General features: G+C 45.4%; 1 protein-coding gene across 1 annotated transcript in view; it reads right to left on the reverse strand.

Moving 5' to 3' along the window:
* Nucleotides 1-23,505, reverse strand: part of CUNH8orf48 (chromosome unknown C8orf48 homolog) — a 66,678-nt gene extending 43,173 nt beyond the window's left edge. Inside the window, exons 1-4 of the mRNA XM_039356902.1 lie at nt 23,378-23,505; nt 6,213-6,454; nt 4,260-4,412; nt 3,275-3,365 (exon numbers count right to left, since the gene is read on the reverse strand). Of these exons, the coding sequence (XP_039212836.1) occupies nt 3,275-3,365; nt 4,260-4,412; nt 6,213-6,362 (394 nt within the window). The 5' untranslated portion in view covers nt 6,363-6,454; nt 23,378-23,505. The remainder of the gene's footprint in view (nt 1-3,274; nt 3,366-4,259; nt 4,413-6,212; nt 6,455-23,377) is intronic.
* Between the last annotated feature and the right edge of the window lie 221 nt (nt 23,506-23,726).

Here is a 23,726-nt window from a genome sequence, read left to right on the forward strand (position 1 = left end):
ACAGCATTACTAACTTAACAACTGCAGTGATTTGCTTAACAGCCAAGGCCAGAAAATGTCATAAAATGGGGCAAAAATGCACTTAACAACTGTCTTCCTTAGCAAGATAAATTTGGGACTCAAATTGTGGTCGTTCAGTCGAGGACCACCTATATCAGTGTTCCCCAACTTTTCCAGGTTGGTGGCCTAGTGCGGGGGGGGGGGGAGGAAGGAAGAGGGGATGGTTTTGTGCAAGGGGCAGGCCCACGTGCGATCCACCCACACACTTCATTTGCATGAGTGGCAGATGCGAGTGGGGTTGCAAGCACAGGCGCCCGCCGCTGGTGAGTCAGGCTGCATGTGCGCGGGCCCACTGCCCCCAAGGCTCAGTTGCAAATAGCCCACAGCCCAGTATTGGGGACCTCTGACCTATGTCCTGTGAAAGAAAGCAGGTTTCAGTTGGGTATTACAGGACAAGCAACCCCACAATAAGCAGTGGCTGCTTATATGAGACCCTCTTTCAAACTTCCTCATCCTGATTCAAGCAATTTCTCCATCTAGCCAAGGAAGGCCCAACTGGACCACCCAAGGCCACCTTGGTTTCCCAAAAAGTCTCACTGCAAAAATCCTATCAAATACTACTTTTTTCATGGAGATGATTGTGAAGTTCTCAAGTCACACGTCACTGTTTAATGCCAAAGCAATCTTATTTCATTCTTCGATAAAGCGGCTAAACTAGTAGACCAGCGAAATGCTGTGGATGTAGTATACTTAGATTTCAGTAAGGCACTTGATAAAACAGACCACCACCTACTCCTTGGTAAGGTAGAAAAAGGTGGAATAGAGAACATGGATCTGTAGCTGGCTGACAAACCATACTCAACGAATAGTCCTCAATGGCACTACATCCACATGGAGAGAAGTAAACAGTGGAGTACCATAAGGTTCGGTCTTAGGCCCAGGAGTCTTCAATATATTTGAAGGGAATTGAAAGGGAACTCATCAGATTTGCAGATGACACCAAGCTGACAGGAGTAGCCAACACCCCAGAAGACAAACTCAGGATCCAAAAAGATCTTGACAAACTTGAACAAAGGGCCCTATCCAACAAAATGAGTTTCAGTGTGGAGAAAAGCCAAGTTTTACATTTAGGCAGGAAAAATCAAAGGTACAAGTACAGATTGGGCGAGACCTGGCTTAAAAACAGCAACTGTGAGAGGGACCTTGGAGTCCTAGTGGACGATCACTTGACTATGAGCCAGCAATGTGCAGCAGCAACCAAAAAAGCTAATACAATCCTGGGTTGTGTAAACAGAAGCATAGAATCAAGATCACGCGAAGTTATTAGTACCGCTTTATAAAACCCTAGTAAGACCATACCTGGAATACTGCACCCAATTTTGGTCATCATATAACAAAAAAGATGTTGAGACTTTGGAAAAAGTTCAGAGAAGAGCAATTAAGATGATCAAAGGCCTGGAGACCAAAACATACGAAGAACGGCAGCAGGATTTGGGTTTGGCTACTCTAAAGAAAGGAAGAAATAGGGGAGACATGATAGAAGTGTTCCAGTATCTGAGGGGCTGCCACAAAGAAGAGGGGGTCATGTTATTCACCAAAGCACCAGAGGGCAGGACCAGAAACAATGGTTGGAAACTGATCAAAGAGAAAAGCAACCTGGAGTTAAGGAGAAACTTCCTGACAATGAGGACAATTAACCAGTGGACAGCTTGCCTCCAGAAATTGTGGGTGCTTCATCATTGGAGATTTTTAAGAAGAGACTAAACAATCACTTGTCTCAGATGGTATAGGTTCTCCTGCTTGAGCAGGGGGCTGGACTAGAAGACCTCCAAGGTTCCTTCCAGCTCTACTGTACTCTACTCTACTCTACTCTACCCTACTCTACTCTATTCTACTCTATACCCTACCCTACCCTACACTACCCTACCCTATTCTAATACATATAATAAATTTGCATTGAATTGCATTGCAGCAAAAAAAAATGAAAAGAAAGTGCCCTGGCATAAATTCCATGAACCAGGCTAACATTTAAATAACAAGGTCTTCTCTGGTCATCCTCAACTTCCTGGGTCTCATCACTTCATCACCTGTCCCCCAGTCCTTTATCGACGGAGATGGCATGGGTTGAGACTTGATCCTTTCAGAAAGCCCAATGGCCCTTCTCTCCTATCCCATAATAGGGGTGGAGCCCTGATTAGAGCTTTGAGCCTTCCGAGATTCATAATTTAAACTGGGACTCTGAAGACCAGAATTTGCTAGACCAGTGTTTCCCAAACTTGACAATTTTAAGGCATGTGGACTTCAACTCCCAGAATTCCACAGCCAGCAACGCTGACTGTGGAATTCTGGGAGTTGAAGTCCACATGCCTTAAAATTGTCAAGTTTGGGAAACACTGTGCTAGACTGAAGACCAAATCCCAAAAGTTCCAAGCAGGGCAAGAAACGAGCCCAGCGGTGACTGCAGTCACCCAAAGGACGAGCACTTTCGTGGGGCCAAAGGACACCCTTAAGCCTCATGTGGATGAAAGGATGAGGGCTGCAGAAAGAATGGGGCCATGTGTCACATAGGTGGGTGAGTTTCCTCAGAGAACTTTTAGAAGTCTGCCTGGTTTTGTTTACTGAAGATATGCCTATTTTAAGGCTTAAAGTTCAGCTTTCATCTCTTTCTTCGTAATGGAACAAATCTGGTACTTCAAATTTTCAAACAATCATCACGGTAAAGCTGCACCGTATAATCTATTTCACCAAAGTCCTTCAGAAGAGCTCTGGCATCTCAGCTGGGGTGCATCAGGCATTTTATTCTCTTTTCTGCTTCAGGATCCACAAGTATATTTTTAAATATCCATTTCTAAAGCAACATTGCAGCTTCTTCCTTGAAATCCTCAGTGTGATGGCCCAACTTCGCTTCAGATTTGACATGGTTTTCAGTACCATAAAATATATATTATCCATTTTACTACTAATGCAGTTTCTTTGCAAGCTCATGTTCAAATCCCAAAAAGATTCTTACTAAAAAAAAAAAAAAACCCTTGATATTTATGACTTGTCCCCACAGTAAGGAAAAAAACAACATTTTCTGCTATTTGAAAATTACATTATTTAGTTCAACAATCACATACAGCTCTTCTCACCCCGGGACAGAAGGCAAAAATTGACTCTGGAATCCAAATTGTCATTATTCTCAATACTGTCGTTGCTCAACCTATAGAGATTCCGTCTCTTGCTTTGTTTGTTTGCTCCGATATCCCCACCAGCAAAATCTATTCTTACCAACCTCTTTTATTCAGTTCCTGCCATATAATGCTAGGATCTTCGGAAAGCTTAGGAAGACTTTCATGTATTTCTCCGATGAGTGTGAGAGAATCCTGAAAGAAGGAAAAAAGAAGGGTGAGAGACCTCCAATTCAGACTATCTGTCATTACCACTGTTAACAAATTAGTTTATTTCTTTGATTTTTGTACCACCTTTGTTACCTGTATAAATAATTCCTGGGGGAGAACATACATAATATTCTTCCCTCTTCCTATGTTCCCTACAAAAACAGTCCTGAGTGGGTTGGGCTGAGAGTGATTAGCCCAAGTCACCCAGCTGGCTTTCGTGCCTAAGGCAGGACTAGAACTCGTCTCCTGACGATTGGCCCAAGGCAGTGGTGGCGAACGAATGGCATGCGTGCCAGAGGCGGCACTCAGAGCCCTCTCTGTTGGGATGCACGCCATGCCCTGGAGATGACAACCATCCTCTTCAACCAGTCGCCCACTAATTCGCTGAGGTCCCACGTGGCCGGATGCATCCCAGCACCCATGCGCTCGCTGGCCTCTGTGTGCGGGGGCCGATGGTGTCAGGCAGCAGCTGCCCCGGCCCCTGTCTCACCTTGTCCTGTGACAATAGCACCCCCGCCCTGCCTCGCCTTGCCTCACCCCACAGGACAAGCTTCCTGCCCACTGCTCCACCTGCCAGAGACGCCCTGGATCTCCCCCAATCCTGCCCGGCCCCCACAGGCGTCCCTCCCCAGAAGCAACATTGAGCTGGCCATGTCCATCCATCTGCCATGACCACCGTAGCCACACCCAGCTGGCCACGGCCACCCGGCGGGCCACGGCCACCCGGCACCTGGCGATACGTAAGTGGGTTTGGGGTTGCAGTTTGGGCACTCAGTCTCTAAAAGGTTCGCCATCACTGTCATAGCACAACACAGCACAGTGTAATACAATACAATACCATACATCTGCTTTTGTAGATATATTCTGGTTTTTGCTTACTTTGGTGTACATATAGTCTTCCAGTTTCTCTTGAAGCAAAACATTGTCTAATATAGTTTTCTTTCGACGGAGAAATTCAACTTCTGCAAACTCTGCTCTTTTCTTCATGCAAAAGGGGCATTGTGAAGGTTGGTGCATTTTAGTTTCTGCTATCTTAAAGGGAGACAGAATTTAAAAGATATTTGTCAGGCCTCCAAAACCCCAAAATGGCATGTCAGGTTACTTCTGAGGGTTTTTTTCTTTACCGTCGTTTGCCTACAGACAGAATCTTGCCGGACTAAAGCAGCTATCTGCATAACTATAGATATATTCTGTGAATTGCTGGGGAAGGATTGACTTAGCCCTCTTTCTGCCTACCAAACATTCCAAGCTCCGCTGCCCCTTTGCCCTCTGGGGGGGGCAGCCCCTCCCTCCTGGGACTCCAGACTACATTCCACCACACCGTCTTCCTTAAAAACAAGAGCATGGCTAACATCTCAGAAGAAAGCATGCAGGGGACCAAGGCAGCCTTTTATAACCTGATAAGCTTTTTTCCAAAATGAGCTAAATAAAAAAAAAACCTAATTATTATTTTTCCCCCAGGAGATTGCCTTTATTTCTCCCTTGCAATAGCTTCTCTAGCAGCAATGTCATCAATTTACTTAGCCGTATCTTTTGGAATCATCATACTGCAACTCCTTCCTTCTGTCAATAGGTATTTTAAAACTCAGCTTCTTAAAAAGAGAAAATCAGGTAAAGAACTCCAGCAGCCAGCTTGATTAAGGTTGCACTGACCAGGAGCAAGCGTCATTAAATGTAATAAGATTTACTTCTGAACAAACATGTATCGCATTACATCGGAAGAGCATCACATTATAGCTATAGTGCTTAAATCATTTTAGATTGAGAGAAGGGGAGAGTGCATATTACTCATCTCATTGATTCTATCCCATAGCTGTGAACAAGCAGCCACTGGGAAGAAAGATAAGCCACCTTCTAAGGACTTTCCATCACCTATAACTAGGCATAAGCATTTCTTCTCAGGGTTAATTAGCAGGACTTAGAAAATTATGATGAGACTATTTTTTTTTTACTTTCTTTTCAAGACCAACTGCCCTTTCTCAACCTCAGCTTCCTCATTAGTAAAATGTCTTCCTTCTGCAAGCAAAAATGTAGAACAAATCCTCATTATAATGATGGTTTCAGTTAAAACTAACAACAGAAACACTTGGAGATTCTTAACTGTATGTGAGAACCTAACTATACTTTGCAAAATCATGTCACCGCTAACAAAAATAATTTGACTGACAAAAGAGCCTACTTCTTATTAGATGAAACATGCACGCACAACAAACGTTCCTTTTTGAAAAATCAGCATCTGAAGAAATCTCCTGCCATACCGAGGCTAATCTTCTGTTGCAAAATAGCACAGAATCTTGCAGGGAGAAAATATTATTTTTTTTCTTTATATTATAAGATTAATATGACTCCCATGCTAAATTTCAGAAGAGGACATTCTCCTGTCAGAATTATTATACAGAGACTGGAGTCCACTAGGGCCAGCCAAATTTTTATACAGGTAGTCCTTGACGTACGGCCACAATCGAGCCCAAAATGTCTGTTGCTAACCGAGACCGTTGTTCCGTGGGTTTTGTCCCCTTTTATGACAGTTGTTCAATGAACTTGGCTTCCTTGTTGACTTTGGTCGTCAGAAGATCGCAAAAGGGGATCGCGTGACCTTGGGACACCGCAACTGTCATAAATACATGCCAGTTGCCAAGTGTCTGAATTTTGATCATGTGACCGTGGGGATGCTGCAACGGTCGTAAGTGTGAAAAACAATCACGAGTCACTTTTAAGTTCGGTCATTAAACAAATGGTTATAAGTCAAGGACTACCCGTGAATAACAACAAGGAGCACTTGGCTTTCCCTCCCCCCTTTAATCGTTTGGAAAAAGGTCCTGGTTTCAGCACCTGTTTCATCATCTCCTTGAGACTTTTCAGATGAAGCCTCTTGACCAGCTCAGAAGGGACCGCACAGTCGTCACCTCCCGTCAGCTGCCTCTCTGAAACTATGCTAGGCCTCTGTTTCTTAGGGCTGTTTCTTCTCAGTGGCTCTGACATCCTCTGACGATGAAGATGGCTAATCCTGCTGGCACAGAAGGACTGCAGAGCCCCCAGTTCTTCTTCAGATCCTTCAAAAATCCCTGGAAATGCTTCATCAGAAAAAAAAAAAACAAAACCAAAACAGAACAAAACATGAGATTACTATCCAGGGATGAAAAAGTTGCAGCTGCCAAAAAGGCCAACACAGTCCTAAGGCTGCATTAACAGAGGGATAGAATCAAGATCACGTGAAGTGTTAATACCACTTTACAAGGCCTTGGTAAGGCCACACTTGGAATACTGCATCCAGTTTTGGTCACCACGATGTAAAAAAGATGCTGAGACTCTAGAAAGAGTGAAGAGAAGAGCAACAAAGATGATTAGGGGACTGGAGGCTAAAGCATATAAGGAACGGTTGCTGGAATTGGGTATGTCTAGTTTAACGAAGAGAAGGACGAGGGGGGACATGATAGCAGTGTTCCAATATCTCAGGGGCTGCCACAAAGAAGAGGGAGTCAAGCTATTCTCCAAAGCGCCTGAAGGCAGGACAAGAAGCAACGGATGGAAACTAATCAAGGAGAGAAGCAACCTAGAACTAAGGAGAAACTTCCTGACAGTGAGAACAATTAACCAGTGGAACAACCTGCCTCCAGAAGCGGTGAATGCTCCAACACTGGAAGTTTTTAAGAAGAGACTGGACAGCCATTTGTCCGAAATGGTATAGGGTTTCCTGCCTGAGCAGGGAGTTGGACTAGATGACCTCCAAGGTCCCTTCTAACTTTATATATTCAAATTCAAAGTTTATAGTCATATTTCCAGTTACCAGGAATATGATGGGGGTGGTTGTCACTGTACAGGTAGTCCTCGAATTATGACCACAATTGAGCCCCAAAGTGATGTTGCTAAGTGACACATTTGTTAAGTGAGTTTTGCCCCGTTTTACGACCTTCCTTGCCACAGGTTGATAAGTGAATCACTGCAATTGTTAGATGAGCAACACGGTTCTTAAGTGAATCCAGTTTCCCCCTTGACTTTGCTTGTCAGAAGGTCGCAAAAGGGGATCACGTGACCCTGGGACATACTGCAACCATCATAAATGTGAGTCAGTTGCCAAACATGTTAATTTTGGAGATGCTGCAACATTCGTAGGTGTGAAAAACAGTCATAAGTCAGTTTTTTCAGTGCCGCTATAACTTTGAACGGTCACTAAATGAACTGTTGTAAGTCGAGGATTACCTGTATTGAAAAACTTACAGCAGCACTTGCATTTGGGGTCAGCAATATTTACAAGAATCCAGAACAAAATAAGAAACTCCTTCAACAGTAGCAAAGCAATAACCTCTTTACCAAAAAGGAAAGTTAGGCTTTTGGAAGAATAAAAAGGATTTGATTGCAAATTTGTCGTTGTTAGTTGCGAAGTCATGTCCAACCCATCACGACCCCATGGACAACATTCCTCCAGGCCTTCCTGTCCTCTACCATCTTCTGGAGTCCTGTGAAGCTCATGCCTACTGCTTTCAGAGACTCCATCCAGCCACCTCATTCTCTGTTGTCCCCTTCTTCTCTTGCCCTCCATCTTTCCCAGCATTAGGCCCTTCTCCAGTGAGTCCTTCCTTCTCATTAGGCGGCCAAAGTACTTGAGTTTCAACTTCAGGATCTGGCCTTCTAAAGAGCAGTCAGGGTTGATAATAAAGAGCAAATAGAAACAGGGTAAACTGTGTCACAGAAATTATGCATGATGCAGATGCTGGAGCAGTTCCAATCAAAGAGTTTCCTTTCCTTTTTACTCAAATGCTTCTAGCTTTAACAGCATAGATGAGAAGGGTTTAGAAACTCAGCTTTATAAATGCCAAGTGTTGTGGGCAAGATCATTCGTTCTTAGGAAACAGATTCTACCTAGTCGAGAAATTAGCCTGAATACCGCAAGGTGGGACCTATCTCCCCTTACCACTTCAGATGGCTGATCATCCTACCTTTAAAAACCAGGAGGATTTCCTTCAAATCTTTTCATCTGACTCCTTGGGTGGAAGAATGCCAGAACACAGAGAAGCAATGTGGATGGCAATCTTCCCCCCAGTTTGGACCATGTCTCCAGTCTTGGGGCTACCCAAGCAAGACGTTCTAAAACAGTGTTTCCCATTTCGTGCTTGCTGGGGAATTCTGGGAGTTGAAGTCCACACGTCTTCAAGTTGCCAAGGTTGAGAAGCACTGAGCTGGTGAGACCAAGCATCAAGTGCTCCTGAACCTCACAGCTTTTCACTTTGAAAGCGCTCAAGGGTTTGTATGTTAGCAAAATGGTCAGATTAAAATAAGGGAAATGCCAAAAAAAGCAGTATTATGAAACGGGGGGTCTGTGTTTCAGCCACGTATCGGGAGGAAAGAGGGGGGGCGATTAAGGCCCCCTGATGCCCTAAGCCAGGGATAGGCAACCATGGCCGCTTCATGACTCGTGGACTTCAGCTCCCAGAATTCTTCAGCCAGCATGGAGGAACTACGGCCCCCTCACGACTCATGGACTTCAACTCCCAGAATTCCTCAGCCAGCATGGAGGAACTACGGCCCCCTCATGACTTGTGGACTTCAACTCCCAGAATTCCTCAGCCAGCATGGAGGAACTACGGCCCCCTCATGACTCGTGGACTTCAACTCCCAGAATTCCTCAGCCAGCATGGAGGAACTACGGCCCCCTCATGACTCGTGGACTTCAACTCCCAGAATTCCTCAGCCAGCATGGAGGAACTATGGCCCCCTCATGACTCATGGACTTCAACTCCCAGAATTCCTGAGCCAGCATGGCTCAGCTTGGAAACCTCTCCCTTTCTCCTCAGCGTGGCTGGCTCAGGCATTCTGGGAGTTGAAGTCCACAAGTCATCAAAGAGCCAAGGTTGTCTACCCTTGCCCTAAGCACAGCCCAGCCAGGGTACCTTTCAGCTCTTCCATTGCTTCACTGACCCCAAGTGCTGAAGAGGAAATAAGTGATTAAAAATTCAGTGTTATTCCAAGCCATCGAGCCCCTGCAACTATATTAAATGTAAACTTTTAAAAAAATTATGTTTTTAACATCAAATCTCAGCAAGCAATTTAAGCAAATTATTTACTTATAACCAGGGCAACGGGGGGGGGGGGGGGAATGCAGATTTTCATCACTTTTTAATGCCTTTTTTTAAATAAAATTGTTATAAGGGAAAAATGCAAACGCAAAAAGAAATATTGAAAACTAAAGTCAGGAGTGGCAGTGGAAGAATTCAGGGCGTGCTAGCTTGGGAAGGGGGGGAACTCTGGTGTGCCCCCACTTTCTTCAGTGCCCTGAGGATGAGCTTATTTTATTTAATAGCCCCTTGGTGTTGTGGTTAACGTGCTGGTCCAGAAACTGGGAGAGTGTGAGTTCTAGTCCCGTCTTAGGCACAAAAGCCAGTGTCAGAATCCAATTATATTTCATCTCTAGTTATCGACTATGGAAAACCCCATTTCTGCCCTCTCTGGATTCTGTCATACATGAAGGGGAAGGGGGGTGAACAAAGGGGCTTTATGGCCCTCACTTCCTTCAGTACACTTCAAAGAGACTGGATGTGGATAGCACCAAAAGGACTAAACATAACAATGGGGCCATCAGCTTTCATCTACTCCTCTCTGAAGTCTCCCTTCCACCGGCAGTGAGGGAAAAGGGGGTGGAAATGTAACGCCTGGGATTGTCGCTGGAAAGATGGTGGGGTGGGGTGGGGCTGCTGGAGATCCCTTGAAACCTTGAACCGTAGGGCTTGGGCCCCAGGTCCTGTCTAGAATGCCTGCAACCATTTTCTCTTAATAAAGGATGCCTGTTGGAAGAAATATTCCAAGAGTTCTGTCTTCTTAAGATGCAAAGTGGGGTGGGTCCTTACAGCCAGCTAGGTAACTTTGGGCCACTCACCAGGGGACAGCGAGTTCTAGTCCTGCCTTGGCCATGAAAACTGAATAAGTGACTTGGGGCCAATCACCAGGAGATGCTGAGTTCTAATCCCACCTTAGCCGTGAAAGTCATTTGGGTGACTTTGGGCCAATCACCAGGAGACGGAGAGAGTTCTAGTCCCACCTTAGACATGCAAGCCAGCTGGGTGACCTTGGGCCAGTAATTCTCTCTCTCAGCCCAACCCGCTTTGCAGGATTGTGTTGTGGGGAAGGAGGAGGAATTATTAGACATGTACACATTATTAGATATCTTATCTGTTGGGTGAGGCACCCGGTTGACCAAATATAAATCAGTCTGTTCTGTGTTTCGCTCCAATCTAGGAGCATGTTTTGCAGGCAGACCTCACATACTGTGAACACTATAAATTCAAAATTTGTTGCTGGCAAAGAGTTAGTGGGCGACTAGTGTAGATATATTCACTGCCTTGAGTTACTTACAAAGTACTAACATCAAGATAATAATAAACAAACAACAGATAAATAAATGAATAAAATGAATGAATGAATGAATGAATGAATGAATGAACGAATGAATATTTAATGGAGGGTTGGGCAGGAGGGCTAACAGAACAGAGTTACTTATTTGAGGGACTTGAACAGTGAGGACAATGAACCAGTGGAACAGCCTACCCTCAGAAATCGTGGGTGCCCCATCACTGGAGATCTTTAAGAGACTGGACAATCACCTGTCCCCACTTAATTGGGGGTCTGGTCTAGAAGACCCCTAAGGTCCCTTCCAGCTCTATTCTATTCTATTCTATTCTATTCTATTCTATTCTATTCTATTCTAGTCTAGTCTAGTCTAGTCTAGTCTAGTCTATTCTAGTCTAGTCTAGTCTAGTCTAGTCTAGTCTAGTCTAGTCTAGTCTTGTTCTGTTTTCTATTCTATTCTATTCTATTCTAGTCTAGTCTAGTCTAGTCTAGTCTAGTCTTGTTCTGTTTTCCATTCCATTCCATTCCATTCCATTCCATTCCATTCCATTCCATTCCATTCCATTCCATTCCATTCCATTCTATTCTATTCTATTCTATTCTATTCTATTCTTCTTCGCTTGAAAGTCAGCCGGACGCCCATACTTTACAACAACGCAATACAATGTGAACTTCTGTCTAAGGACCTCAAATTCCTAACAGAAGAATCGTTTTTAGGCAGCCATCTCTCTCCAGGGATCCATGGCCAGAGAAAAAAATTAACAAACCAGCCAATGACAACTGAGTAAGAGGGAAGAGAAATGCAAAATGTTTACTGGGTTTCTTTTTTCACTGGTAGTAATTTTAATGTAACCTGCAACTTCCCTACTGAACATTTCAGCCATCGAACGGTTCAATCCAAGAAAGACAAGCCAACATCTCACATCATCACATGCCCTGGGTATCACTTCGTTCGCGGTTCTGAAACAGAGTACCAGCTCTTTGCTTTTAAATCAGAACTCTCCTAAGTCCAGCCCTATCTGTACGTGAGCATTTAAGACTAGTCTGATGGCAAGAAGGGCTTTATCTGGTTTTGTTTAATATGTAATGGCTTGAAGTCATCTAGATCAGGGGTCCCCAACCCCCGGTCTGTGGACCAGTAGCGGGCCTCGGCATGCCAGCAACCGGGCTGCGCAAACAAGCAAAGCCCCATTCACGGGATGCAGGCAGCACACGACCCCCCCCCTTTGGCCTGCGGAAAAATCTCTCTCCATAGAACCAGTCCCTGGTGCCCAAAAGTTTGGGGCTTCTGATCTAGATGGAGCTGAGCATTTCCTGGCCGGATGCTCTTCCTGACGCCTATGTGGAGTTCACGGCAGACATTGTTTCTTTGGGCTCTAGGAGAGAAACACCTGCCTCTGCCGAGGATTGAACCCTCCACCTTCCAAGTGGGAGGGGAGTATCTTGGCCAAAAACTATGATTTGTGGAGCAAGCCATAATGACCTGGTTTTACTTAGCTTCTTATAACAAGAGTTTTTTTTTAATGGGGGTTACACAACTTATCAGGATAAAAATTCAATAAGGAAAAAGCTGAGCAAAAACAAAAAACCCTTTTGTCAATGTAAGTTTGTATTTTAGTTCATTCTTTATAGCATTTACCTGAGGAGCAATACTTCAAAGCAGATAAATTTAGACTTTTTCTTAATCTTACTGAGTAGGTCGTAATTGTCCTGCAGCTAATCTGCAATTATACACTTAAACAATTAAGCTGTTCTCCCTACTTCTTTCAAGGAGAGAAAGCAAACTGTAAAAGGCTCCCACAGCTGAGGTCTCCAGCGAGCAACAGATACATTTTTAGTCTTTGGCACATCAAAGCAATTGCTGCATTGTTCTGCCTAGAGAAGTACATCTTAAACTGCGACCGGTGAGATTAAGAACAGCTGGCTGACTTAAATGTAATAATCTCACAGAGAATATATGCTATGGATTTAGGAAGCTAGACTAAAACTTTTTTTTTTAAGAGTTCCTTTTATCTACCTCTTGGAAAACATTTTAGAAATAGAAACCATTTGTGGGAGAATGGATGATAAGAAGGGAATTAATCCTAACCTTAGGAAGGTGGTTGTAAGCTCGTCCTAACTACAGGCAACTGATCCCAAGAATTAGGAACGATGCAGGATTCAACAAAGAGTCAGACTTTATTATGTTGCTCAGTTGAAGAGAAAGTCAGCCCTGGGAAACCTCCCACCCCGACGTATTAAATAAGCCCCGCCACCACACCCACAGTGTACGCCCCAATTACCAGTCACCACTCCACCCTCGCCACACCCTCATGTCTGTCAGACCCAGTATCCCGGTTAATTCAATTCAAGCGGTTAAGCAGTCAATTCGGCTCAATCTTCTTTAGACGCGCGTTGCATGTAGAATATCAGTAACTGGGCGTCGGCAGCCTATCACAGGTGTTCCTCTAATGCACGGCAGCCCAAATCCGTCTTTAGACGCGCGCCGCAGGCGAGACGTCATCAGCTGAGCGTCGGCATTTCTAGCGCCGCCCATCCGCCTCGCCGCATCACCGAGCCTTCTCCGCAGCGTCGTCGCCAGCTCAGCCAAGGTACTTTTACACTGGGTCTGACATTCGGGCCCCCCTCACCACGGGGTCCCCTAGAACAGAATATTACAGGTTAAAGCATCATTTAGTGAATGGTATTTACATATAATCTAACCCCCCCCTCTCCCAGTCGGTTTCGGTTTATGTGGCCATAGTTTATGGTACTTTCGGAGCAGCTCCGGAGCGAAAACCTTTTTACTCTGCACCCATGAAGCATCGGATAGGGGATATCCTTTCCATACTATCAGGTAGTATGTTTTGCCCCCCCGCCATCGTGAGTCCAGGACATCCTGTATCTCATACTGTCCCGGAGCGATAGGTCCAGGAGGATCTGTATGAGTACTCCTCTCTATCGGTTTCAACAGACTCACGTGGAAAACCGGATGTATTCTACCAAGGAAGGCCGGCAGCTGGAGTTGTACTGTGACAGGATTAATGATTCGTATTATGCGAAATGGACCCACGTATTTCGGCGCCAACTTCTTGCAGGGTACCTGTAACTTAAGATATTTGGTCGAGAGATATACCTGATCACCTATTCGGAACCGGGTTGACATTCTACGACCTTTATCTGCTTGTTCCTTGGCTGTTTGTCCCGCCTGTATCAGCGCTTTCTTTACTGTATGCCATACTTGATTAGCACGGGACATCCAGTCCCCTGGCTTCTTGGCCAGGGATGCCAGTGATTCACAATCTGGTACGGGATTTAGGTCGTAGCCATATACCACCTGAAAGGGGGTTAAGCCGGTACTTTTATGCACCGCATTGTTGTAAGCTAGTTCGGCAAAGGGTATATATTCCATCCAATCCGTCTGTTGATGAGAGACATAGCAACGTAGGTATCGTGACACTGCCGCATTGGCCCGTTCCGCTGCCCCGTTGGTACATGGATGGTATGCCGAGCTCAATCCTTGAGTAGTTCCAATACAGGCCAGAAATTGACGCCAGAATCGAGCTGTGAATTGAACCCCGCGGTCTGATATAACCCGTCGAGGAGCTCCATGTATACGATAAACGTGCTGTACAAATAGCTTTGCTAGTTGCTCTGCAGACGGCAGTCCCTTGCAGGGTATAAAATGGGCCTGTTTCGAAAACAAGTCTATCACCGTCCATATGACAGTGTAACCTTTTACATTAGGTAACTCCACCAGGAAGTCCATGCCAATGTCTTGCCATGGTCGTATCGGATCAGACACTGACTGTAACAGTCCCATTGGCTTTTTAGGTATTACTTTCGCCTGGGCACAAATTTTACATTCCTTTACATATGCTTCAATGTCTTTTCTTAAACTTGGCCACCAAAATTGCCTTCTTGCTAGATGTAGCGTTTTCACAAAACCAAAGTGACCTGCTACTTTGGAATCATGACATTGATGGTATACCCGGTTGCGTACTTCCTGAGGTATATACAATTTATCGCCATACCAGGCTAAGCCATTACGATGGGTCAATATCCCTGGATTCGCTGATAGCCAAGGATCGGTTACCAAAGCTGCCTTTATTTCTTCTTCAAAGGTTGCTAACTTTGTACAAACTTCTGCCTTTTCGGACTCCCCATTACACTGAGGTATGACAGCCTGGATCACCTGTTCCCGTTTGCTGTCATATTGGGGCATTCGGGAGAGAGCGTCCGCTAGGAAGTTCTTTCCACCCGGAACAACTTTTAAATTGAATTTGAAGCGTTGAAAGTACTGCGCCCATCGGACGTGTTTAGGTGCTAGTTTCCTTGGCGTTTGAAGCACTGTTAAGTTTTGATGGTCCGTCCAGACCTCGAAGGGATGTTGAGCCCCTTCCAACAGATGGCGCCAAGTGGATAATGCCCATTTCACTGCAAACGCTTCTTTTTCCCATACCGCCCAGCGTCGTTCCGTTTCAGTGAATTTTTTGGACGTGTAGGCACACGGTTGTAGTATATTCTTCTCATTACGTTGCAATAGAATGGCACCAACGGCTACGTCGCTAGCATCCGCTTGTACGATGAAGGGCTTGTCCGGGTCAGGATGTGCCAATAACGGTCCCTGTGCAAACAGGCTTTTTAATTTCTCAAAGGCCTGTTGGCAGGCCATAGTCCATTCCAGCGGTTGTTTTGGTCGGGGTTTACCAGTATTGTGTTTGGTACGTAACAACTGAGTCAATGGTAGGGCCACATCAGCAAAGGATGGTATAAACTGACGATAAAAATTAGCGAACCCCAGAAACTGCTGTAATTGGCAACGAGTCCTTGGGGCTTGCCATTCCAGTACACTGCGTATCTTATTGGGATCCATCTCTATTCCCATCGCCGAAACCCGGAATCCCAGGTAATCAATACGGTCTTTGTGGAATTCACATTTTGACACTTTACAGTATAGTTTGGAATCTAGTAATTTTTTCAATACTGTTCGAACTAATTGTATGTGGTCCTCCATTGTACTTGAGTATATAAGTATATCGTCTAAGTATACAAGTACACCCCTATAAAGATGGTCATGCAAGACTTCGTTTATTAACTGCATGAACACAGCCGGGGCTCCCTGTAGACCAAAAGGCATCACCTTGAACTGATAACTCCCTAAGGGACAGTTAAAAGTGGTCTTCCATTCATCTCCTTCCCGTATTCTTATTCTATAATATGCCTCCCGAAGGTCTAATTTTGTGAAAATCTTGCCAGTAGCCAAATGGGCAAGGAGATCTTTCATGAGAGGCAACGGGTAAATGGGTTCTATACATACTGCGTTCAGTCCTCTGAAATCTACACATAGCCGCAGTCCTCCATCCTTTTGTTCGTGGAATATTACGGGTGCTGCTATTTTAGAGCGAGCCGGCTCTATAAAACCCCTAGCTAGGTTTTTATCGATATACTCCCTCATTTCCTTTAGCTCAGTGAATGTCATGGGGTACATTCTGGGCTTAGGCAACTTTGCCCCGGGAATGAGTTCAATGGCGCAATCCGTTATCCTATGGGGTGGTAGAGTATCGCATTCATGTTCGCTAAAGACTGCTGCCAGGTCGTTGTAGATTGACGGGTATCCGGGTCCATCCCCTTCCGGTATTGGGTCCACAGCACCCAGCCCTTTATCCCCATCGTGATCAGGTGTGGGTGGCGGCTGAGGACCCACGGGCAACCGCAATCGTCGAGACCCATCCTCCCACCAGATGATCGGTGTCCATTTATCCAACCAGGCCAAACCGAGAATGAGAGGTTCGGTCATGGAAGGGACCACGACGAATCGGATAACCTCCCAATGACCACCTACATCCATCCTAATTGGTTCGGTCACCAACGTAGTGGGAGCCCCCCCTAGCAGTGAACCATCCACTTGCTCAAACCGGATTGGGGATTTTAGCCGAGCGACCCTGATCCCCATCTGTTGTACTACCTCCCTATTAATTAAACATCGGGTACATCCAGTATCAAGCAATGCCTGAAAGGACCTCGCTTCCCCAGTGATTGGGCTCGTAAGAGTTACTGGAATGGTGAATGGGGCGATTGGTTCACTCACCATTGAATCTTCTATAGGGTCGTCGTCTTCGTATTTCTGTAACATGGGGGAATGATCATCGGAAGCCGGCTGTATCGGTGTCTGTCCCGCTTGGTGGGCTATCCGGGACTTCTCCATCATTTTCTGCGGTGTAGAACCTGGCTTGCCGATCGCTGTTGGTGTCCCTAGCACTGCCGGTAGTCCACACTCCGCTGCTCGGTGTCCTGGTCGGTTACAGCGGAAACACCTAAAAGTTGTCTTTGAGCGCGTTGCGTCCGGTGTGGCCTGGACCATATGGCCTATGAGCGGGTCCTGGCCCCGGCGGGATGGTGGTTTGTTCTCACGTCCACCGGTATGCTCCCTCAACCCGATGTCCAGTTCCATTGCAGCTTTAAACCAATCGGACAGACGTCCCCCTATCCCTCTCACTATACATGCCCGGCGTATCTCGTTATCCAAGCCATTCCGAAGGTGGTGGACCATTAAACGATCCGGCCACGATCGCAGTCTCCCCGCTAATTTCTGGAACTCACGGATGTATTCTTTTGCCGGTCTCCCTCTTTGTCGCAGGCCCACTAGTTGGGCCTCCGCCCACTGTAAGCGGGTTGGATCTTCAAACCTAGTTCTTAACGCATCCAGGAAGAGCCCCACATCAGCTAGTTCTCTGGCCTGGTCGCTATAAAGATCAGCTGCCCATGCAGCCGCCTCTCCCTGCAGGCTCGATGTAACTGCGACCACCATCGACCAATTTGACGAATACAAGGTGGAATAGCGGTCTAGATGGTTCAGTACATGACTGAGAAAGACTGCCAGGCGATCTGGGTCCCCATCAAATGTAAGCGTTATAGGGGGAGGGTTCCACACCATATTCTGAGGCCATGGAGGTGGCACCTGTCCCCCATATCGACCAGCCGCCGGGGATGGTCTAGGGCGAGTCCCTGCTCCCCCCCCCGTGGGTCCTGCACTCATGTCATCTGGGTCTGCCGGCCTGCTCCCTAGTCCCCTCACCCCCATTCCATAACGGGTACGCTCCGGTCCCACCTGCCTTGTGGTAGGTTCCCGCAGCGTGAACTGGTCGTCCGGGTGCAGGTTAAGTTCTGTGCCGGACAATCGGAATTGGGAGGCGTAAGGTCGGCTCTCTTTGCCAGGGCTATGTATAGTAGTGGGGTATATCCGTTCCCCAAACTGGTCTCTAAGGACATCTAGCGTGTACTGCCCCGGGGCTGTGGAGCAGCTCCATTCCTCCTCATGATTTCCAGTGACCCGGCGTTCCCTCCAACCGGTAAAGCTTGGCGCCAACCGCCGTCCACGCCCATCCTCGGGGAGCCCCAGCGTTGGGCTAAACCACCATTCGCCCCCCGTATCCACTGGACGTTGCTGCCGGGTGTTTGGAGCCTCAACTACGGGGGCACATATTTTCTCCTTCCGTCGAACCACCGTTGGCTCCTCCCCCGTGTCGCTCACCACCAGGCCCTCCAGCTGTTCACCGGACTCCTCCGAGTCTTCAGCCATGACAGGGTCCTCTCCCTGCGTTCCCTCTGCCATAGCCCTTGTTCCTGGCGAGTACCGGGTGTTAGAATAAGTAATGTAACTAGGAGGAGGGCTGACTTAATGTAAGCTCGTCCTAACTACAGGCAACTGATCCCAAGAATTAGGAACGATGCAGGATTCAACAAAGAGTCAGACTTTATTATGTTGCTCAGTTGAAGAGAAAGTCAGCCCTGGGAAACCTCCCACCCCGACGTATTAAATAAGCCCCGCCACCACACCCACAGTGTACGCCCCAATTACCAGTCACCACTCCACCCTCGCCACACCCTCATGTCTGTCAGACCCAGTATCCCGGTTAATTCAATTCAAGCGGTTAAGCAGTCAATTCGGCTCAATCTTCTTTAGACGCGCGTTGCATGTAGAATATCAGTAACTGGGCGTCGGCAGCCTATCACAGGTGTTCCTCTAATGCACGGCAGCCCAAATCCGTCTTTAGACGCGCGCCGCAGGCGAGACGTCATCAGCTGAGCGTCGGCATTTCTAGCGCCGCCCATCCGCCTCGCCGCATCACCGAGCCTTCTCCGCAGCGTCGTCGCCAGCTCAGCCAAGGTACTTTTACACTGGGTCTGACAGTGGTGTTACACTTCCAATTAATAACCTAGTCATTATATTTTGCATTAATTGCTGAGCTCCCATTCTTGTCATGTCAGGGCTGAATTACCTTTTAGGGCAGGGGTCTTCCAACTTGGCCTTTTTACGACTTGTGGACTTCAACTCCCAGAATTCCTCAGCCAGGCCCCCAAATGTCCAAACTAAGGAACTGTTTTCTGCCTCCTCCATAAGCTATCAGGTCTTCCCAAGCTTATCTTTGGAGGTTGTTCCGGGCAACTGGACCTATTCCAAATGCAGCTAGCAATTTTTGTTTTCTAGTAACACCAACAGTGCTAATGCTAAGCCATGGCATTTTGTTCAAATACTAGAAAATCTGCGCCTGGTTGGATCATCATTTCAGAGACACTCCCTTACCAAAACAGAAAAACAGAATGACCACAGGTAGGCAAAAAAAAAAAAAGCACACTCTGAAGGAAATGACTTCTGGCTTCCATAATTGCATTTAGCTTTGACAGGTTTCTCGTATCTTTATTTTTTTTTTTGTTTCTGATATGCCTTAAAGATGTGTCCATTATTTTCTCACCAACATGTATATAAAGACTGTAATGTACAGAATGCTAAGTGAGACTCAAGAAGACCTTCCTTTCAGATCCCTTTCCTGCTACATGACCAACAGCAAATAGTCAGCCTATAGAAATATAGGAATTGTAAGACTAGCTGCTGTGAATGGCTAACTCAGTAGATTCTTACTGCATTTGGGCATAAAGGAATTTATATGTTGCTCCAGGCATTATAATGAATGAAGAAAAGAATATCAAATAATATATAAGCAATCTAGTTCATTCATTTGCTGATATTGTGATTCCGTTGACAAACTCTGGTGACATGTTTTTATGAGTTAAGAGATTCCATATGTGGAATTCTAGTTTTGTTAGATTATGTAGCTCAGTATTCAAGAAGACATAATCACCTTTTTTACATGCCAGACTGGCAGAATAGTTAACAGAGATTGCTAACTGCAAAGATAGTATTTCATGATTCAAAAAACAACTGGTACTTTGTCCAACTGTGCAGTTTCTCCCACATGATACAAATTCCAGCCAATAGGTTAGGGTTCAGGCAAATATTGAAAAATTAAACACAGATTAATATATTTCAGAAAGTCCTGGGCTTGTCTCATGTTGGTAACAAAAGTTAAAAGTGATCAGACATCTTTTGTATACAATTTAAGAAAATGAAAAATGAAAAGAAGCAGATTTTAAGGTATAAGCAGAAAAATGGAAATTACCAGGAAAATGTGAACAATTGCAGGGAATTGTCATTCTAGGATATGGACACTTTGAAAATAATGTTTCATCAACTAATTCAATTAGTTATGTGCTGTAGAATCTCTTAACTCATAAATTTTAATATTAAACTACTAATTTTTCCTCTGCAAGGAAACAATGCTATCCTCAACATTTGTTGCAATATCCATCTCTGCAGCCATGAAAACATCTACTGATCCATCCTACACTCCCAAACACAGTACAGGACATTCTTCACTTAAGACTGTAGTTGAGCCCACAGTTTCAGTCATAATTAGGGATGGTCATTAAGTAGGTCACCACGTGATCATACTTGATTCTAGGACCTTTCTTGTAGCAATCATTAGTGAACAAAGCTGCCATTAAACAAGCACCACAGTCATTAAGCTAATGCCATAGTTGTTAAATGAACCCACGGAAGGTTTGGCTCTCTCGGTGATAGTTCTGTTGCCTTTCAGAAGACTGATCCATTTTCTAGTTAAAGACTCTCCTATGAATCCAGCATCTAAAAATTCTAACAGGGAGGGAGGGAAGGGAGGGAGGGAGGAAGGAGGGAAGGAGGGAGGGAGGAGGGAAGGAAGGAAGGAAGGAAGGAAGGAAGGAAGGAAGGAAGGAAGGAAGGAAGGAAGGAAGGAAGGAAGGAAGGAAGAAAAAGAGATTGAAGGAGAAAAGGAGATGGAGAAGGAAGGAGATTGAAGAGGAAAAGGAAGGAAGGAAGGAAGGAAGGAAGGAAGGAAGGAAGGAAGGAAGGAAGGAAGGAAGGGAGAGAGATTGAAGGAGAAAAGAAAGAGATGGAGAAGGAAGGAGATTGAAGAGGAAAAGGAAGGAAGGAAGGAAGGAAGGAAGAAGGAAGGAAGGAAGGAAGGGAGAGAGATTGAAGGAGAAAAGAAGGAGATGGAGAAGGAAGGAGATTGAAGAGGAGAAGGAAGGAAGGAAGGAAGGAAGGAAGGAAGGAAGGAAGGAAGGAAGGAAGGAAGGGAGAAAGAGAGATTGAAGGAGAAAAGAAGGAGATGGAGAAGGAAGGAGATTGAAGAGGAAAAGGAAGGAAGGAAGGAAGGAAGGAAGGGAGAGAGATTGAAGGAGAAAAGAAGGAGATGGAGAAGGAAGGAGATTGAAGAGAAGGAAGGAAGGAAGGAAGGAAGGAAGGAAGGAAGGAAGGAAGGAAGGAAGGAAGGAACATGGAGATCAACCAAATGACAAATGGATTCATACACGCGAAACTCCATACATGATGTATAATCTAAATGTCTCACACATCCATAAAAGATGTGAAGCTGTTTAATTCACAAGCAGTCTAGTAGGAAGAGTTGAGCTGTACAAGATAAACTAAAAGCAGGAATATGTAGAAACAAAATTGTGTAAAACCTTCCAGCTTGTCTTAGTCAAGTAGTTATTAAAGTGCTGGGATGGAACCGGCAGCTGAAGGAGAAGAGGGGGAACGTCAACAGTAGCCCGGCAGTCTCCCAGGGAGGAGGCAGCACTTTCCAGAGTGAGGCCCAGGACAAGAGACTGCATTAGTCCTGAACTAGATGGGAAGAGAGAAAAAAGTTCAGGATAGCCACACCCTAGAATCTCTCCTGGTGTATCTCTTAAATTAGAAGCTTATGGCTTTAGTCCGGCAAGATTCTGTCTGATGGGTGTAAGCAAATAAAGAACTGCACTCGAGTGGATCTCACTGTGTGGTTTTGAGAGCTCAGGCCTGACAAGTCCTGGTTAAAGAATGGCCTAAGCAAGTGGTGGCGAACCTATGGTACGGGTGCCAGAGGCGGCACTCAGAGCCCTCTCTGTGGGCACGCGTGCCGTCACCCCAGTCCTAGGCCTTCAGCTGGGTTTTATAAAACCTTTTCGCTTTAGGTCTCCTCCGCCATGTACAAAAAAAAAAGATTCAGTCAATCAGTCAATTTCAACTTCTCGCAGGAAAAAAAAGATCTTGCAAAGTTGGAATTGATTGATTGAACTTTTTAGTCCCACCCAGTCTGCCGGTACCACTGCAGCCACGCCCACCCAATGGGCCACATCCAGCCAATGGGCCACACCCACCTGGCACTCAACGATGTATAAGTGGGTTTTGGGTTACATTTTGGGCACTCGGTCTCTAAATGTTTTGCCATCACTGCTCTTGAAAGAGTACAGAGAAGAGCAACAAAGATGATTAGGGGACTGGAGGCAAAAGCATATAAAAATGACCAGCACCCATGAATTTACATGTACTGCTTTACAAAGCCCTAGTAAGACCACACCTGGAATACTGCAGCCAATTTTGGTCACATATCACAAAAAAGATGTTGAGAATTTAGAAAAAAATCAAAGAAGAGCAACTGAGATGATCCAAGGCCTGGAGACTAAAACATACGAAGAACGGCTGCAGGACTTGGGTTTGGCTAGTCTAAAGAAAAGAAGAAATAGGGGGGACACGATAGCAGTATTCCAGTATTTGAGGGACTGCCACAGGGCAGAGGGGGCCAGGTTGTTCACCAAAGCACCAGAGGGAAGAACGAGAAACAATGGTTGGAAACTGATCAAAGAGAGAAGCAACCTGGAATTAAGGAGAAACTTCCTGACAGTGAGGACAATCAACCAGTGGAACAGCTTGCCTCCAGAAATCGTGGATGGAGATTAAAACTGGAGAGTTTTAAGAAGAGACTAGACATTCACCTGTCTGAGATGGTATAGGTTCTCCTGCTTAAGCGGGGGGCTGGACTAGAAGACCTCCAAGGTCCCTTCCAGCTCTATTCTATTCTAATTTGGGGCATCCAGGATCTTGCTGCTCTTATAGACCTACCAGTTCTCTCTGATGCTCTACCAATTGACTGCCCCCATCATGCCAAATGCTACACACAACAGACATTTCTTTCTGCTGCCCGACACATATTTCTTTATTTCTTTAATACTGTTTAATCTTTAATTAACAATTTTTATTTAAGTTGTGTAATTAATTCAATCTATTTAATAATTCGTAATCTATTTTATTATTAGCAGTGACTTACATATAATTAATGTTTCTTTAATACTGCTGTGACATTCTGTGTTAGCAAAATAAAAATAAAAAGTTTTAATCTGCTGTGCCACATGACGTTGGCAGTTTTTTCCCCTTGTACTTTTTTTTCTATTTTTGCTGACCCAAGTCTCCCTCCCCCCCTTCCCAGTTGTAAGCCTGCAGAAGGAGCTGAACCAAATCCTTGTGGATCCTAACTGACCTTCATCCTTTTGACATGAGGATTGCCAAGCGCCCTCGGTCAGATCAGAGGCCGCCGGCTCTTCCAACTCATCCACTGAGTCGTCCTCATACTGCTTCTCATCCTCTTCTTCTTCTTCTTCTTCTTCTTCTTCTTCTTCTTCTTCTTCTTCTTCTTCTTCTTCTTCTTCTTCTTCTTCTTCTTCTTCTTCTTCTCTTCTTCTTCTTCTTCTTCTTCTTCTTCTTCTTCTTCTTCTTCTTCTTCGCTCAGGGAGGTAAATGTATCCTCTGAATAGTTGGGAAGAGACGTGACGGAGTTGCAGTTTGGCCTCATCTGCTCCGCAACAGATGTCCCCGACTCATCTCCCCAG

This window comes from Crotalus tigris, unplaced genomic scaffold, assembly GCF_016545835.1.
Source record: "Crotalus tigris isolate CLP2741 ecotype Arizona unplaced genomic scaffold, ASM1654583v1 scf7180000018837.239925, whole genome shotgun sequence".
Taxonomy (NCBI): domain Eukaryota; kingdom Metazoa; phylum Chordata; class Lepidosauria; order Squamata; family Viperidae; genus Crotalus; species Crotalus tigris.